The sequence below is a fragment of the Poecile atricapillus genome, chromosome 1 (assembly GCF_030490865.1).
Source record: "Poecile atricapillus isolate bPoeAtr1 chromosome 1, bPoeAtr1.hap1, whole genome shotgun sequence".
NCBI lineage: Eukaryota > Metazoa > Chordata > Aves > Passeriformes > Paridae > Poecile > Poecile atricapillus.
In genome coordinates this window covers 157898492-157917779 of record NC_081249.1, presented here as the reverse complement: position 1 = coordinate 157917779, position 19288 = coordinate 157898492, and the positions used below count along the sequence as shown (strand labels likewise).

The following is a 19288-nucleotide window of genomic DNA, read 5'->3' as shown; positions in this document are numbered from 1 at the left end:
GAAAGAAATCCTAAATCCTCTTGAGGAGGGCAAATGAGACAGTTTTTGCATAAACCAGTGGATGATGTAATACACAGCTCAGTTTTATTGTAAATTAAAATAACGATTCAAAGATTCAAGTCAGTCACAGTCCTTTTAAGGGCAGTGTATTCATAGGCAAGCTGCTGACAGGCAGACTGACAACAGATCACTTGCTGGCAAAAGCCATTATTTGCTCCTAAAAGAGAAGAAAAAGAGGTAATTCATAAGCATGTGTTCTAGAAAGAAACTTCAGGCACCTTCCCTTTCATATAAGTGAACAACAGTTCTTGGCCAGTCTTTAGCTACATGCAGGGAAACTATCCCTATGTCCTAGAAAATTCTCAAAATAGTAGCATTCCTTTCCTTCCCAAGTAGCACAAAACTGCTATTACCAATGGGTTCTGTGCTCAGAAAATACATTCTTGTTTGTTTTTTTTTCTTTTAAACAGAGAAAGAGAAAAAAACTTCTGAGCACTGAAGCAGCAGCATAGTCTTCCTTAATGAAGGCCCCATGCCAGTGGCAGCTGCTCTGCCTTAGGAATGTACTGATTTTCAACTGAGGAAGTGTCTCAACTGTGACCATAACACAAAGGAAACAGGGCACCTGTGTTAAATATGAAGATGGAGAATAAATGAAATAAAAATCGAAATTCAAAAATGAGAATCTAATTTGCTGGTGCTTGGGAGCTTTGAGAGCAGAGGGCTTAAGGAACCTCACAAAAATCCAGCAACTAGGTTAAGAGGGTGAGGACTTCAGGCAGATAGGCTGCAAACAGAGTGTCTGTGTTTAAGACAGAAGCTCCTCACCACTGCCTTCCTCAGGTAATTTCCATTTTAGAGACTTGAAATTCTGCTATGAGGGAACAATTCACAAGGCAAAACAGCACAGGAACAGGTAAGTGTGGCTGCACACTGCATCTGTGAAGTCATCCAATGTCTTAGTGAAGATGTGGCATCACAGGCCTGTTTTTTTCTGTGCATTGCTGGAATACAATTCAAGGTTTAACATTTTAATTCCAGAGCAAAATAAAGCCAAAGACTTCTGATGACCTCTAACTCCCAATTGCTGATACAGAACTTAAGATACTTAGATATTTTATATTCCCTTGTGCTGCAGGGAAAAAAAACATAAATGTCACCATGAGCCATCAGTTATTTAGGAAGTCCTCAACCTCATTAAGGATACAAATCCCCCAGTTTAAACTAGTATTTTCCAATCAAAAATGTTTCATTTAAAACAAACAAACAAACAAAGATCTGTACATGTTGTGCATATTTCATGAATAGTTTTGGACAATTCCTGCAGCCCTCACTGAAGTGAGATCCTTACTTTGAGAGGAGGCAGGGCATTTGTTGCTTGCAATCCCCACGTCCTCAGCAACACCAGAGGAACCAGTGTGGTAGAGTACAGCCTTTTTAGCACATCAGTAGCAGCTATCAAGGAGACATTATGCCTCTGTCGTTCTGTTTCAAACTTGAGAAGGTGTTTTAAGGAGCCTGGAAGAGATAATTGAATACTTCTATCACACTTGAGGTGCCACAAACAATTGTGCATCTTATCTATAGAGCAGTTTCCTCTGGCAACTGAAAGAACACCAGCTAGTGCTCTTCATGTCACCACCTCTCTGCCATCCTGCAGAGCTTTATCTTTTTTAAAGCAGCTTTAAGATTTATGGGATGGAAACTGCATCCAAGAATTGTGAACTGCTCCACAGCCAATGGACATCAGAACTTTGCTTCAATAAAGCTTTCAAACACAAGACAGCAACACACTTAACCAGAAGTACTGCAGAAAAGGCCTGGAAGACTAATCCCTTTACTGCCACTGTGTTGGCTTGGACCCTTACCCAGATCGCTCCCGTTGAAGGCTGCTGCACTGAGGTGATGAGCTAAACATGCAATGTCACCAAAGCCCAGGTTCACTCCTTGTCCTGCAAGTGGGTGGACTCTGTGTGCTGCATCCCTGGAGCAAGAGAAGACAAATTTATTTCCCTTCTTGAAGAAAGCCACAGCAGCTGACATACCCCAGAAGGGATCAGTGTAGCACTCCTCACCTCTTTGCAATGAACCACCTTAGAGCAGCACATGCGCTTTATCCAGTACCTCCTTGCATGCTATGCTGAACTACCTGACTGCCTCTCCAGTTGTAAGAAGCAAGACAAAGGGGAGGTAACAAAAAGCAGGTCTGAAAGGAAAAATTATAAAGAGGTGACTAGCCAAAGTCCTCTCAGATCACGCGTGGAACAGGCCTTTATGTTTTTGTAAGTGACCTCAGCACAACAGGAGCTCTGTTAATGCACATTGCACAAACACAAAGTGGACAGACATCATGAGTATAAAGGAGAGGTGGGATTATCATTGAATAGAAATCAAATTGGGTTCTTCTACAAATGGATTTATCTCTAAAGCTCAAAGACAAACATTGATATCGGAGTCACAAAGTTAGAGATATTAAATTAAGTTTTGACATGAAACGCAAGATCATGTGCTTCACCAAGCTATAAAGCACAGCGTGCTCTCAAGCATAGAGTGGTTCACAGGCTGGAAAGGTGAAAAGTTTACCACACAGAAGTGTAGCACAGCATCCAAGAATTACTAAAAGCTACCACCATACTGCAGCTGGGGCGGAGAAGAAAGCACATGCGACCTTAGACTATAAGAAATGAGGTATTTTCCTGTTTGAATAGGCCACCATACAAAAGTCTCTGATGTCCCACATGGAGTAACTTTTGTCATTTGTGTTCAAGAAAGGTGAGTTTAAAATTCAAACTGGTGCACAGAATGGCTGGTACAATGTAAGGGGAAGTACAGATCCAGCATGAGATACTGGATTGTTTCACTGGACTGTGCAAATCAGAAAAGGGAAATAATTATCTTTCAATTTACACAGAAAGCACAGATAATGGGCAGAAAGTTACTCATACAAAAGGACATGAGAGCACACAGAACAAACTGGACCCAGGTAAAGTCAGACTGGAACAGTATATTATTTCTAACATCTAATTTGCTGACTGGGAGTTGCTATCCTCACATCATTTCTAACCATGTGCCACCTGCCCAGCCAAGGGCTGCCATTGAGGACCTTACCCAATAAGAGCCACGCGGTGCTGGACGTACTCTGTCGCGTGCCCCATTCCAAGAGGGAACATGGCTCGGCTCTCTGGATCTACTTTAGCAACACTTGGGGGCAGCTGACGGACTGCAGTCCCTGAGGGCTTCAGGAGCGAAATGGCAGAACGGAACATGGCCCCAGCAGTGTCAATGAAGTCAGAGTGGTTTATGTTGCTCCACTGAAACAGACAAAGAAATCTTTGGAAGTTGACCCAAACGAGACCCATAAAAGAACAAAGCTGAAAAAATATGAGAGTTCCAAATACTGAATTTTAACCACTTGGACAAAACTATACAATAGAAAAAACTATCTTCACCATCTTAGGACATACAAATTTCCAACTAAGATGAGCCTACTCTTCCTACCTTTTGGAAATTTAGGTTAACTTCTGTGACTTTCAGAATTAACCTAATTTAGTCCCAAGGAGTCATCTTTTCTTTGCTAAGTGCCTCTTTAATATCATTCTCACCAGAGGAAGGAACTTCAAAATCCACCTCTCCCATTACTGTTGTTTAAGCTATAGGATTCCGTTCTATTTCTTAAAGCCTTTTCCCTGTCAGGAGGCTGATACTCACAAAGGCAGAGTTGATGCTATCCACAAAGCTTTCCTCATCCATAGCGAGAAGTTCTGCTGCATGGTCATGAGATGTAGACCAGACCAGAGAGCTGGCAGTGTCAGATAGCTAGTTTAAGAGAATGTCAAGGGAAAATATCAAGAGAAAAAGAAACAAAAATAAATCTTCAGTGCAAAGATTTCCCCCCTGCCCTGCCTCACACCAGTCCTTCTGAAAATTACAGTTCCAGCCCAACTTGTTACAAGTTGGTCCCAAGTACACTGGGAAATGCCAAGGTGAAAGTGAGACAGCAGGAGGGGAAAAATGCAATAAATGAAGAGTAAAGGACAGATGTGCAAATTCTTAAGAGACAGAACCAACACAGAAAGGCATGGACAGAAATAAAGTTATTAGACCGCAAAAATTTTTAAAAACATTAAAAAAATACAGACACCTTACCGGAAGAAGCGCAATTGGCCCGGTGGGAAGGAACCGCTGCCATGCTACATTGTTGTTTGTGGCCTACAGTGGAAAGAAGCCAGTGGACAGCTAGATCACCCTCTTATGTTCTACTGCTTATGAAGAGTCAGTTTAACAGAATTTTACCTCAGATAAATAGAGAGTTGCCACCACAGCTGACTGGTCATACTGATGTTCAATGTTCTTAATTTCAGCTTCCTTCCGGACCATGGAGTTATGGCCATCCGCACCAATCTGTAAAACAAAGAGATGCAAAGCAACTTCTTCAGCAGCTCCTAGAAAGAATTGGAGCTAATATTTCACTCTAAAAACCTCAGCCTGCATCTATATATATTGTCTGTTCATTCAGAAAGAAAAAAAAATCCCCCAAAACCAGAAGAGGTGGCCCCTTCTGCTCCTCTCGAATCCAGCAGCATCTCCCTGCACCAGGCGCAGAGAAGGCCATGCCCAGGGTCCCACACCCTCTCTGACAGGGTTAGCCACTCACCTCACTCTAGCACTCCACATGGGTGGAGTGGCACACATGGAATCAGAACCAAACCCAGTGGAAAGGACTTAGGTTAGAGATGACACCTTATCAACAGAAATAAAGAGTTTAGTTACCAGCAGCTTGGTCTGAAGTCTGCGTCCATCAGCTAACTCAACTTGGACCCAAGGGCTTGTGTCACAGCTGTGGGAAGGAAGGGGCCAGGTGTACCCAACTGCTTTGCTCCTGTAGAACACCTCCACCCGGTCTGATGGGAACACAGAATACCAGGGTCAAAGCAGGATATGGACAGGAAAAAAGGAAACATTGCTACAACAGCCACGGCCACGCGTGTCTTAACAGCACCCTAGGAGCTCACCCTACAGTTCTCAAGGCACCCCAAAAGAACAGATATGGATAACCCCTTGTCACTGCAAGGCCTGCTCTGGACAAGGAGCTACAGATCTTTTAATTAAGTCCAGTTTTGGAGAGACTGTATTCTGGAGAACTACATATGCAAGTGCTTTCCTGCTCTGTAGCCTTTGGAAGTCAGATTTCTCCCTCCCTTCCCAATTCCAAAAGCTGCCCATTTCTCAAGAGTTACTTGGTAGATTAATTTCTGCCTCTCAAGACTTAGTACACACAACAGAAGGCAAGTAACTGAAAGCTATTTGCAGGAAATAAAGCATTGAAGAAGTTATGCACTACCTGCTACTGCATCTAACTGTTTTGTGAGAGCAGACATAATGACATCATTCTCCACTATGTAACCCATGTCATCTAAGTCATCTTTCTCAAAAACGATCATGGCTTCTGAACAAGCATCCCACACCTACAAAGAAAAAATACATCACATGAAGCTATGTGATAAAGAAGTCCATTTCAGGGACTTAACAGCAAAAAGACACAGTCATCCAGAAATACAAAACTAGAGGAAACATCCTGGATTACTCTCCATTTCCAGCTACTAAAGTGCACCAAATAACTAATTTCATTAAATGGTTTAACTTAAGCTCAAAAATAATTCCAAGTCAAGTTTTCTATCCCTACTTTTCTGTTACATAATTGACATATAAAGTTACCCTACAACCTTGCTGTGGGTTAACCCCAGCAGGCAGCTCAGCCCCATGCAGCTGCTTCCTTACTCCCCTGCACTGGGATGAGGAACAAAACTGAAAGGATGAAAGTATAGAACCCATTGCTTGAGGTAAATGCATTACAATAGGAAAAGCAAAAGCCACATGTGCAAGCAAAAGCAAACCAAGGAATTAAATCACTGCTTCCCAAGGGCAAGCAGGTGTTTAGCTATCTCCAGGAGAGCAGGGCCCCATCAAGCACAATGGTTACTTGGGAAGACAAATGCCATCACTCCAAACTTCCCATCTTTCCTTCTTCTTTTCCTCAGCTTTTATTGCCGAGCATGGCACCATATGGTATGGATTATCAGTCAGTGCACCCTGTGTACCCTCCCATCTTCTTGTACACCCCCAGCCTGCTCACTGGCAGGGCAGTGTGAGAAGCAGAGACAGCCTTGGCACTGTGTAAGCGCTACTCAGCAACAGCTAAAACATCCCTCTGTTATCAACAGTTTTCAACACAAATCTGAAACGCTGCCCCATAAAAGCTACCATGAAGAGAAGAAACTCTATCCCAGCCAAACCAATACACCCTTTACCATTATTTCCTGGCTAATACCCATGCCTCAATATCTATAGCTGCCATTGGGAATCCACCTTTCAGCCTGTAACGTCAAGACCCCAAGGACAGGTCCTATTGAGCAGACTGCTACGCACAAAAAAGGGACAGAAATGAGCATAAGCATGACGTGCCCTTTACCATAGAAAGAAAAACCTTTGTATCATTGATGTAAGTAATTTTGAGATTCAGAGTAGACAGACACGTGTGTGTCTGCAGCCCTAAGTCAGGCACCTGCATTCGCTGGAATGGTTTGAGTCTCAGGCTGCAGACATGATCCCAGGCACCACAGCCTGAAACAGAAAAAGGACATGAATACATGGAGATACAGGTTCACATGTGACACTGAGACCAAAGCAAAACTGAAGCTCACTCCACACTCTCCTCCACTCTTCCCTGACTATGCTCAGGCTTGGCTTGCACCATCCCTAGTGCCATGTCTGCCTCAGCACTATCACAGCTCCAGAATCACACTGTTTTACTGTTAACACAAGCCAGCAGGAAAGAAACAAGAGCTCTCCATGAACCTCTGACCTAGCAGATAACTCTAAACTCTAACTGTTCCATCACTGGGTAATAAAACAGACACAGAAATGCACACCCATTGTTGTATAGAACATTTCTTTCTCCATAAGGAACCAAGACTCAAATATATCTTTAAAGTGACAATTAATCCTCATTTACTGAAGACTGAGTTACCAGACTACAAAGCACTAAGCTGCTTTTATGAATTGAACACTGCAGGTGCTGTAGAGAGCACCTTACGACCTCTCACTAGCCTAAAGTCACAAATACTTACATAATAACAAATCAGACCAAGATACCAGAACTCAGATCCATGTTATCAAGATAATTTGGATTTAATAACCATAACCAGCTTGTAGAGACAAAGGCAAATAATTCTATTGATGTTAGGGTAAAGGCAGCACATGGTCAAAAGGGATTTTGTTTAAACAAAGCCAGCTCAAATATAAATGTTAAAAATGCAAACAGCAAAATCACACTTACTGCTTAGGAGGGTTGCTGATCCTGGGGAGATGGAACTGACCCTGTTACTGTAACTGTCTGGCATGTGACTGTATTCTTTCCTAGGACCAGCCTCCAGCAAAGCAATCTTTTTATCATGGAAGTGGATGTCATGCCCTAAAGTAAGCAAATACATGCTTTGTTACAATGCCCTGCAAAGATCTCAAAAACGAAACAACTGAGATTTTATAATAAGAAAGAGCAGATGCAACACTTAATAAAGAAATACATATACAATACAGGTTTTGACCAGGCAAGTAAACTTTCATATGTTAAAGTTTTACAAGTACAGTCCTATTATTGAGATGGACAACCCTTCTGCAGCTAAAGCAAGGATTACATATTTTCCTTTTACATAAACCTTACATTTTTGTACAAATTTGTGCCATTTTTTAATGAAAATTAATTACTGGAATATTATCAAGTGAAATCTGTAATGTTTACTCCATGCACAGAACACATTTTCCAGAGCCTAAAGATAAATTCTCCTTTTAGAAGAAGAGATCAAAATAAAACTTCTGTGATGCATAGCAATTACATTAATATTTTCTCTGTCCTTGCATTCTGACAATGGAATAGCACAGGCAGTTTAGACTTTAAACCTTGAAAAGTTAAAGAGAACTGAGAAAAAAAAACGAAGACTCAAGTGTAAAACACTGCAGCTGAGCTGGCCATGCTTGCAGCATCCCAACCACTACAGATGTAGACGATGTCCTCCAGCACTGAGGACAGAAGTAGTCTCCTTGCAACATCTAGAGTTTACTGCTACAGCAGCCCTAAAGACAGCAGTGTCATGGCATATTTTCTAGATTATGCAAGTAATAACCTCATCTCCTGAGTGGTCCCAAACCTGCTTGTCAGCCTTAGATATCACTGCTGGAGAGGATCCTTAGTCTCAAGTCCACTGTGCTCTTGTTTAACAATACAAGCAGAACTTAAGCTTGCAACGTAAACCCTTATACTTTCAAAGCACTTGTTGCTCAGGATCTCTGATCTTCTGTGCACTAATTTTTTTAGGTTTCTGTCACTACTGCGCTCTTCTGGATCCATGTTGCAAATAAAGAAGCAGACAGTACTCTCAGGATCTCTAAGGATACAAAGCAAGCAGAAATCCATTTTAACCTGGTATTCCAGTGTTTAAAATACAGGGCTAGAGAATGAAACTTGGGATCAGATAATAATGATTAGAGGGATGTGGCACCTCTCCTACAAAGGCTGAGAGAATCTGGTTTGTTCAGCCTGGAAGAGATGGCTTAGGAGTGACTGAATTGTGGCCTTACAGTACCTGAAGGGAGCCCACAAGCAGGACAAAAAGGGAATTTTTACATCATGTCGTGACAGGACAAGGGGAAATGAATTCAAAGTGAAAGAGAGTAGGATTAGGTTAGATATTAGGAGGAGGTTCTTTGCTGTGAGGGTGGTGAGGCACTGGAACAGGTTGCTCAGAGAAGCTGTAAATGTCCCAGCCCTGGAGGTGTTTGAGGCCAGGCTGGATGTGGCTGAGAGCAACCCGGTCTATGGAAGGTGTCCCTGCACACAGCAGGGGCTGGGAACCAGGTGATATTTAAGATCCCTCCCAACCCATTCTATCATTCTATAATCAGAAAAGCATTTTCAGCTACGGGTGACTTTATCCATCAGCTATTTAAGGATGAGCATGTTTGACAGAAACACTACAATGTATAAAACTCCAATTAATGGCTCCATTAACAGCGGTGCACGCACACGGATACGGCTAGGCTCCCCACTGATCAGCTCACCAAACAGCTTTAGGTCAACTTTAGAGCGTTGTCACACGAGGACGCAGGATCAAGGAGATCCCACAGCAGGATCCTGGACATTGGGATCCTATACACGGTTATCTCACATCGCGGATGAGAGGGTCACAGTCTTACCCAGCACGGCGGCCATGGCGCTCCCGACCATGCCCCCGCCCGACACCACCACATCGTAGAGCGGCGGGGCGGAGGCGGTGGAGCGGAGCGGGGCGCGGGGCCCGGCCCTGAGGCGCGCAGTGAGCGGGGCCCGCAGCCCGCGCAGCGCCGCCATGGCGCGGAACTGACGGCGGGCGGAAGTGGCGCCGCGCAACCATGACAACGGCTGTGCGCGCCGCCGGCCTCGCGTCCGATTGGCTGCGTGAGGCCAAGTGGGCGGGCCCGAGCGCCTCCGGCCGCGCTGATTGGTGCGGGCCTGGGGCGGGGGCGGGGCGGACTGAGGCGGTGGCCCTCAGGCGAGCGGGGGCCCGGCCGCGGCACTCCCGGGTGGGGAGGCGGGGTCGCAACCCCGAAACCGGCACTTCCCAGTTTATTTCATTTCTTCCAGGTGACGCGACATCCCCTCAGGCTGTAACACGCCGACTGCTGCGTTTCCCGCCACCGGGCAAGGAGCTGGGAGCATCCTCTCGGGATGGGGGGCCGGCGGTCTCCGTTAGAAGCGGGCGTACCGTGCCAGGCAGAGTTATGGGGTGACCTCGGGGTGTTCGAAGAAGATGAGGAGCTGGAGGGTTTCAGGAGGGAGGCGGAAGTTCTGCGTGAGAAGCTGAGGGAGGCTCTCAGGTAGGATGATACCTGGTAAGGATGTCAGGCTGGGGTGCAGGATTCCTTCTCCTCCTGGCCAGTGAGGAGGCGGAGCATGAACTCCCAAAATGCACGTGTATAGTGCCAACACACTGGCCACAAGTGCAGTCACAGCAGGGAGGATGGGGTCAGCAGGTGCCCACGTAAGCAGCATTCACATAAAACACGAACAGCACAAATCCCCGCCTCACTCATCAGCTAATCATGCTTAAAATGTGCCAGCAGATCACACACGTTTCTATCCAGTATTCAGAGCTGTGGGCTTTCCAAGGTCGAGCTCTCAGCTGACCTTTCCTTGTGATTAGTCTAGCTTGGCATTCACCAGCAGGTCACACACGCACACTCTTAGAGAGGAAATAGTTTATGAAGAAGAGACTGCAGCAATCACCAGCAAGTGTATTGACCAGGAGTCTGTTCACACATGATCTGCACCTTGTCTCCCCCACTTTTTTCCCCTCTTTCCTGTTCTTGGTTCATTCTGATTCACCTTGATCCTTCCTTTTGCCTGCATTTATTCCTTCCCTAAAATCTAAGTTTCACTCACTTTCACAATTATCCTCAGACATCCTATGAGAAGCTGGCTATTTTAATGAGACCCAGGATAGTCTCAGGTGGGTTTTTTTTCTTATTATCGATAATATGGTCATCTTCTCAGGTACAAAGTTTCTAGCTGAACCTCTCAAATATCACACTAAACTCAAGTTTCTTGTAATGACATTCCCATCAGCATCCCAGGAATGCTAGCATTTGGTACTGTTTGTTAGGATTTGTGCATCTGTGTGCCTGATTGCCTCTCGTGCGTTTGTCTGTTATGGTCAGTAGCTATTAGCAAGATAACCCTAAAGTTGGAACTTTATGGTTTGCTTGTGGCCTTTCTGGCAATAGAGTGCTAGCAGCATAATAAATTGCATGACAAAGCTAAGTAGGCCTAACTTCCATTTTAGACTTGGAAAACAAAACAAGCAAAGCTCTGCTCACAAACTTTGGTAGCAAAGCAAAATATGGAGCCTGAGAATGACAAGCCCTAGACCTGTCTTTTAAAAACCTGCTCAGCCTACAGTGTCTTTCTCTTAATCAACAGTGTCTCCCTTCTTTTAATTGTTTTTTAATAATTTCACTTATTTCCCCTTCATAATGTCTTTGTCTTAGTCATACATCTGGTAACATAAGGCAGTCCAGTTCTTTGACCGACCTCACCTCAGACAGTGCCTGGAATCAGCAAAAGCCTCACTTGTTTCCTAAGTCCCGCTTGAGGCCAAAAAGCGCTTCATCTCCCTGGATTCCTTCCATCACCATCCCTCAGCCTTTCAAAATGACACTACGGGAAGCTCGCAAAAAGTCTGAGTTGATGAAGTCATACCTGTTTCTTGAACTAGACAAACCAAGAGACAAAAGGCAAAGCCAGGATGAAGCTGAATGTCAGAAACAATTCCGGGCACAGCCTGTACCTGCACATGTGTTTCTGCCCCTTTATCAGGAAATAATGGAGCAGAATGAGATTCGCAGGCAAGCAGCAACACAGAAAAGAAAGGAGCTGCTACTCTCAACACAGCGGCCCTTCAGTTTTCTGGAGAAGGAAGAGAAAAAGAAAGAAGCTATCAGACAAAAATTCCTGTCAGCAGCAGCCCCAAATGAGAGCTCCAAACAGAAGCAAGCCAGTAAAAAAGTTCCTAAATCTACTTATGACTCACTTCTTGGAGATAAACTCAAAGGTAACATGCCAGGGCTCTTTCTGGTAAAAACACCTCCCTGCCTGTCCTTTGCTGTTTCCATGCTGGGAGGTAAGATCATGGCCTGTAGGACATCACTTGGAGCCTAAGACCAGTGTCCCCTGGTGTTGTTGAGTCTCCTGTGTCACTGGTCATTACATTTTGTTTAGATACCCTTGCAGTAGAGTGCCCTAAATTTAGTAGTCTTGTATCAGCAGTGTCGGCAACAGCAGTTCTGTTCCACTTCCCAGAAAACGTGGGCACATTGAGCTCTTCAGACAGATTTCCATACCCACTTTGCTGTAGATCACGACAGTTTGGGAATCTTTCCCTGCACTGGATTCCATACCTTTGGTTACACTAAAGGGACAGAGATGATTTGTGGCACAAACATGAAGACTGATGTAGTGCCATAGGTCTCCAAGGTCCATGCAGTATCTTAGATCTGACAATTTTACTCCTACCCAAGTAATCAATTGTGCACAGAACCCCTAGGACAGGAAAAAAATATTTCCTGAGCCCAAATCAGGCAATTAGTTTGGTTCTAAGTGAGAGTGTAGTAGTCCAGTCTCTCCTGCCATTCTCTGATGTTTCCAGGTGCCTTCCCACTTGCACTGGCTCAAGCGCCAAAACAGGGAAGTAGCTGCCAGGACCATTCTAGTCAGGACAGCCAAGGAAATGTTACTGATGCTTGCTTGCTTTCAGATGGCTTCAGCCACCACAGTTGAAAGTCTGAAGTAAGCAGTTCAGACTTGACACTTGAATGTGGGAACTAAGCCAGTCCTTAATAATTCTCATGGCTTTTCTCATCCTTTTCTCCTTTTTTACTGTTTCCCAGTGATTTCTTCTTGAGGACACACCAGTTCAGTTTGCATCAGAAAACATTCTGTTGGGGTGTACTAACCTAAAAGGATTAGAAAGGTGAAAGGCAGCAAAGGACAACATTTGTTTTATTTCTATCTGGCATATGAGAAGGAAGGAGAAAATAACATTTCATACTTGAGGCAATGAATCCCTATAAATTGACTCCAAACCATCTTATTTTGCAAACAGCAGTATTTTTTTCCCTAAAAGCGAAAAACCAACCCCCAGCCAACTGTCTGCATTTTCACAAAAATGAAGCTGCACAGGGGAGGACTGCAGTTTGATGCTATAATCTGAAACATATTGTATGGAAAGTTTGTCACGGAAATCACAAAACGTGATCTATCAAATGTTCCTTACTTAAAAGCCTTTCCAATATAGACAATTATTGCTGGAGATTACATAGAAAGGCCATCATCTGTTACAAGTGTACTTGAACAACTCATTTGTACCACACAGTCAACACAGCTGTAAGTCCCATATAAAAAGCATGGGACTGGTATGGAAGATTAACACTTCTGCAAGACAAAGGAGACAAAGGGCGCAAGTTACCTGGGACCCCTAAGAATGGGGGAAGTCCTGTTCAATTATTGCTCCAATAGATATGTAGATAATAATTCCTAAGAAAGAGACCCTACCATGGTTTTACTGGCATGTTTGAATTATTTTTCCCTGGAAGGCAGAGGAGAGAGGGGCTAAAAAGGGGGGGAAGGAGAGCACAGGATTTGGTCTCTCCCTATATGTATAGCTGCCATCATAATGGAAAGTTTGGACTCGGGCAGTGGCCATTTCACAGCCTTTTATCACTCATACTCTTCTCATTGCTTTCGTTTTGATCCTTTAGAAGCTGAACTCTACAGGGAAATCCGTATTCAAATGAGAGCAAAGGATTTGCTCAAGAGCTCTGTAGCTCCTATAGATACCAGCAACTGTCGGAGGGAACCTCAGTCCCGAACTGCCACCAGAACTAAGCAGGAAAGACTTGGCTTCTTACAGGACAAAAGTTTCAGCTTCAAACCAAGGGTTAATCCAACAATACCAGATTTTGAAGAACTTTATTGGGCGTTTCAGAGGAAAACAGTAAGGAGACAAGAAATCAAAGAGCCAACTCGTAATAAGCCGTTCAAGCTAAGAACCTCCAATCTCCATGCCAGGCAGAGGCAGGCTAATGAAAAGATTAAGGTGAGATACCTGGATATTTTTGTGGTACTGCTTTTTCCAATCAAGATGCCAACTTCTCAAGTTTATAGCATTTAATTATTAATGGTTAACATCCTGTGACCTCTGTCCTTGTATTGAGAGTACTGCAGAATTCTAGGACAAACAAGAACAAAATTCTACACAAAGAGATGAGCTATGACAGCAAAGGCTCAGTAACCCTTTCATAGCTCTAATCATGTCTCCTTCCCCTTGTCCCTCAGCCCATCCACATGTAAATCTCTGCTGATGGAAGAGAGAAGAATGAGTGCATTCTCATACCCCAGCTGTTCTCTTTGGTAGGCAAATAACAAGAGGAGATTCTGTATTAGCAACCGTCTGTGAACAAATACACTGAATGAAGTTTCATTTCTTTCAGGATTCTCAGAAGCTTTCAGTGCAAAAAAGTCACTCTCTGCCTGGACTTTCCTCTCTCTCTTCCAACACCCTTCCTGTGCATATTACAGATGCAACTAGAAAGAGGGAATCAGCTATTAGGTAGGTAGAAAAGTTTGTCTACAAGACTGTACAACTGCTGACCAATATGAAGGAAAAACCACCAGTGTTTTCTCTCATCACATCAACTACATCAACAATACATTTCCTAAATGTTTCCCTGTCTTCTTTCTTGGCTAAGTCTTGCTCTGTCTCCCAGTTGCTTTGGAAACTGCACACTTGTATGGCTGAAATCTTGTTTTTTCTCCTTAGAGGACGACAAAAGTGAAACTCCCAGCTAGCATGTGGTCTGGCAGTCCACATGGACTCATCAGTAACTTTTTTTTCTATATAGATATGCCCAAGATAACAAAAAGGAAGGGGACAAAGAAGGAATTTATTGGCTGGAGAAACACAAAATGAAATGTCAAGCTATGCAAAAGTCTGTGAACAGCCGAGCAAAAGCCCTCGATCCTCATAAAAGTCTGGAGGAAACACAAAAGGAGAAGTCAAAACAGAACAGGTCAGTATCCTACTCTGCACAAAAGTAACTGTTTGCTCTACTGAGGATCATCAGATAATTCTTTAGGACAGATTGAGTCTAAAAATAGCCTAACCTTTTTTGGCTGTTGTATCCATTACACATTCATTTGGATATCTTGACAATTCCATACTTCTCCTTCCATACAGAACCATTTCCTTTAGATTAACATTTGTACAAATTAATTTGTACAAGCCAGTCAACTGTAATGTGTAAGTTGGTAAAGAAGACGTAAGAGACAAGGTTTTCTAAACATGTGAACACTGTTTGCTTGCTTGCAGTCTAGAAGAGCTTTGCTAATCAGTCCTTTACTTGTGAGCAATAGGGGTTTTTTTCCCAGCATTCAGAATCAAGAGAAGTACCAAAGCAATTTAAAGAATGAAACACTTACTGAGAATTAATTATTCCTGATCAGGTACAGTCAGAGGGAACCTATAGTAGACAGGCAATTTTTCCATTTCAGGCAAAATATACAAGACAGAACAAAAGAATACAGAAAGGAGCTGGAAGAAATGCAGCTGCGAGTCAAGAATAGACCATTCCTCTTCGAACAGGTCACCAAGGTAACTGGTCAAAGTCCCAGAATGTTTCTGGGCAACGGGATAAACTGTCTTTCATTTAAGACAGGCATTAAGAAATCTAGTCTCAAAATAATACATGGAAAATTCACCAAAGTATAATTTAAATTCCTTCCTACCACTTGAAAAAAACATTCAGACTTATTTCTAGAAACTTGCCAGTTCCTAGTATGTACTGCAATCACAGTATATAATCTGATCAAAATCAAGGCCTTATCACACCAGAAGTTAAATAAATACCTATTCTGCACTTGAATACCATAGACTACAGTCTGGAGATGCAAAACTTTTTCTTAAAACCCTCTCCAGTTAAGCACTTTTCCTTTGTATCTCTACTGCTATAGCAGGACATCAATGATGGTTGTGTTGCTTTTATCACCTGTAGGCTTTGCAATCTGGGGCTGCATTCAGCACATCTCACCCATCACACAGTATCCAGCTGCAAATCTTTACTGCACCTGAAGTGTAGATACAATCTGTACTGTTTTTCCCTGGGTTTTCTCTTTCAGTTCAAGTCTTTGCAGGAACTACAGCTGGTTAGAGACAGTGACAATACATGGCAATATGGTGATTTAAAATTTCTCAACAGAAAGTACCCTCCTGGATCAGGCTTTCTGTTCTGATAATGGAGGCAGAGAACACACATTTATGGTAAATACTGGTAATATTTCCATGTACCAGTTGGATAAGGATTCACCTTTAGCAATAGTGTTCACTCATGTTGATACTAGGTTTCTATCCTTCCTTATAGAACACCTTAATCTTCAAGGACTGGCCAGTCCCTCTGGAAAACCCTCATCTCAGACTACATTGATTTGCAAGGTTCATTTGGAGGCAGTGAGGATATAGGACCCAAGATGCTTGTTTTTAAATTCAGCTGATATGAAGCTATTTCACAGGCACTCTCCCATTTATTAACTTCACTGTTGTTAGTTCTTACAACTTACAAGCAAATGTGCTTATACGATTTCACACAACTCTGTTTTTGCACATGTTTTTGAGTGTCAGAGTTAGGACTCAGACACAAGTATACCAGTCTGGTAAGACTGGAATGTGGTAGGAGGAGAACAGAAGAAGGAAGTAAAAAAAGAACTGAAGCAGAAAAATGTGAGCTCTGGCTTTGAGAGATGTTAGACATTGTCCTATTGTACTGTGTGGATTACAAACGTTTTGGACAGGAGGTTGTGTTATCCTCTTGTCCCCATTAGGAGCGTCAGATGTGCACTTCAAAACAAGTTGACTGCTAAGGGGAATCCCCAGTTCTGTGTATTTACTAAGTTTCGATTTCACAGCAAGATGCTCGTCAAGGAGCAGAGCGTCGCTACAGACGCACCCTCCAGCAGGTTGGCCTAAGCGAAGAATTTGTAAGGAAAAAAGGGAAAGATGCCACTGACTTGCTGGAAGAAGAATCTGATGTTCACAGGTAATAAAAACAGTGCAGTACAACTCTTTTGTCTGTGACTAAAAATATTTTCCTTGTTCATTAATGCATTCCAGTTTTTCTATAATCGAGTGTAGGAAAAATTAAATCAACTTCACTGCTCTTATTTAAGCATTGTGGCCTCTCTCTCTGAATTGCTATTTCATATGCATGGGGCAAACCATTTCTGGTATTTGACCATCACTGTTTCTGCAGGCTGCCTGAGCCTCGGGGTGAAAAGGATGACTGTACTGAACAGGAAGGAGTACCTCAGGAGGAACAGAGCACAAAGGGAGTGGCAGCATAAAAGCTCGCAGAAGAATCCATCAATCAGCTCTTAATTTTTTTTGTTCAAGATTCTCCAGGTTAATCCTCAGGAATTTAATAGTCTAAGCTAACACCTAAGAATTGCAGTGGGGTGAGATGGGAGAATTTAGTAAAGGAAAAAAACAACTGTTGTTTAGAGTATGTATTGTTCAGCCCAGCAAACCCTGCAGCCTCCCTTAGTCTTCAAAAGTGTCCCTTGTGTGAGCTCTTTTCACTTTAATGGGCAACAAAACAAGTTAGAGGTTGAAGCACCATCTTTGGATAAAAGTAGATATGAAAGATTGAAGAGGTGCATTTCTCTAGTGTCAGCTCCTTGCATTCATGCCTTAGAAGCACACAGGAAAGGGAGAATGCCTTCCACTGTGCTAAACCTTGTTTTAGACACATATATGGTAGAATGTTTTAAAACAAGGTATTTCTACAAAAACAAGTGTCAGGATTTGACCCACCTTGGGTGAAGACTCAGAGAAGTCTTTCTCTAGTGTTAATTCCTCATTCACCCTCTACCAGCTCTGCTTCTTCCCCCCATGACCCAGAAGAAGCAATAGTCTTCCTATATTAAAAAAATCTCCCATGTTTCATGACTTGAAAGTGTTTCAACATATTACCAATTTAGGTCATTAATTTGGCCCAAAAAACAACCAAAGTGAAACAGTGCATCACTTTGAATTATTGTTTTTCTAATTGTATGATTACTGTGATATCAAAGATGGATTTTGGAGGAAAAAAGATGAGGTATTGCCTGCCAGCATGCTGCACTCAAATGCCTACTACATCTTGAATGGTGTATTTCACACTTTTAGTGATTTCCCTTTACCCAACACTAAAAACCATTTCAAAAATAAAAATCCTTGCCACCTGGAATGTTTTCTGAAAATTTTGCACTTTGACATTAAAATATTTTTAAATGGATATTATGTTTCTGTATTGCTCAATTTTCCTTATCAATCATCTTTTCCTCACTTACTTAAGTAGAAGATGTGTCTCTTTTGACCTCAATCCTTTTTTCCTTACACTGTAACAACACAACCTAATTATCAAATCAGAAAGACAGTACCTGTCAGAGCTACCACATTAGACAAAGATATAAAACTGAAATAATGTAATTTTTAATCATAACAAAATATTAAATCCAAGTATTTGTGGCCCAGGGGTTTCATACTGCTACATTACAGGCTGAATGCACCGGACTGCAACATCCTTGTTTGTGACTCAGTCTCCACACTGATAACAGGCTTAAGCTCCTTGGCAGGTTCCAGGAGGGCTGTTACCAGTGTACCAGTTCCTGCACAGGTTTAATTGCTTAGGACATACAAAGGCTGTTCTTTCTCTGGGTACTCCCTGGAAAAGAGCAGTGATGTAACCATGCTGTCACTGTGCCTTGCCACATTGAGAGAGGAAGGAAAGAAGATTACTTCCATGCTCTAAGTCTGTGGTTTAAAGCCTCTTTGTATGGATATATTTGGAGCAGTGGGACTAAAATTTTAATACATACATTTTAAAGGGTATTTACTAAAACTGGTTAATGGTGCTGAAAAAAGAAATCTCTTTTTTCAAAAGAAAAAAGTATGTGAAGTGAAAAGGGAAATCGTAAGAAATTAGGAACAAAAGTTTAAAATATTATGCCATATCATTTTAAACAAATACTAAGGTGACATGCATGAATATAATAACAAATAAATTAAAGTCTTCATATTGGTCCCTAAATAGAAATTGCAGAAATGTGATGAAAGTAAAAGCATCAGGCTAAGTAACTGAAACTCACATCTCTCTTGCTAAACAAAGTTTTGTTCTGAAAGGAGGATTACCTTTCTGTTATCTTAAAAGAGAGCTGTAGTCTCTTAATATGTCTCAAAAATGGTATGGAAATAAAGAGTTTCAGCTATAGTTCTGGATTTTTGTATTGTATGAAAATACTTGCTTATATTCATTTACAGCCCTTTCAGCTAACCTACAAAAATACTGTAGAAAAGAAGACATCTCACTGGAGTGTCTTCCATCAGTTGCTGAGATGGCAGCCAAACTGCATCAGACTTTGATTCCCAGGTACCTGGTGGAGCTTCTGCAGGAACCTCAGGGTTACAATACCTGTAGCAGCAGCAGCACTACCTTTCCATTCAGCTAGGAAGCAATATAAACTCTAGGCATTCCCTTTGCATAGAAGCTATCAAAGACACACTACATTAACAAAACTCTGCATTCTCAGTAATGCCAGTTCTGAAGAGTCTTTAAGTTAATACTCAAAACACCATGTGGAAAACTCATTTAAAAAGCTTCATATACCAAA

The 19288-nt window shown here is 42.5% G+C and overlaps 2 protein-coding genes across 2 annotated transcripts; one reads left to right on the top strand and one right to left on the bottom strand.

The window, feature by feature from the left end:
- Nucleotides 1-62: 62 nt before the first annotated feature.
- COQ6 (coenzyme Q6, monooxygenase) lies at nt 63-9433 on the bottom strand. The gene is made up of 12 exons (XM_058863382.1): nt 9250-9433; nt 7337-7471; nt 6563-6621; nt 5342-5465; nt 4771-4901; nt 4294-4401; nt 4147-4209; nt 3709-3816; nt 3109-3311; nt 1869-1984; nt 1352-1518; nt 63-217 (listed from the first exon to the last, which is right to left on the bottom strand). The coding sequence occupies exons 1-12, from the start codon at nt 9401-9403 to the stop codon at nt 188-190; spliced, it is 1398 nt and encodes a 465-aa protein (XP_058719365.1). The 5' UTR covers nt 9404-9433; the 3' UTR covers nt 63-187.
- A 138-nt stretch (nt 9434-9571) lies between these two features.
- Nucleotides 9572-19262, top strand: FAM161B (FAM161 centrosomal protein B). The gene is made up of 8 exons (XM_058842587.1): nt 9572-9909; nt 11080-11642; nt 13348-13685; nt 14080-14198; nt 14491-14658; nt 15140-15239; nt 16547-16677; nt 16891-19262. The coding sequence occupies exons 1-8, from the start codon at nt 9761-9763 to the stop codon at nt 16979-16981; spliced, it is 1659 nt and encodes a 552-aa protein (XP_058698570.1). The 5' UTR covers nt 9572-9760; the 3' UTR covers nt 16982-19262.
- The last annotated feature ends 26 nt before the right edge of the window (nt 19263-19288 follow it).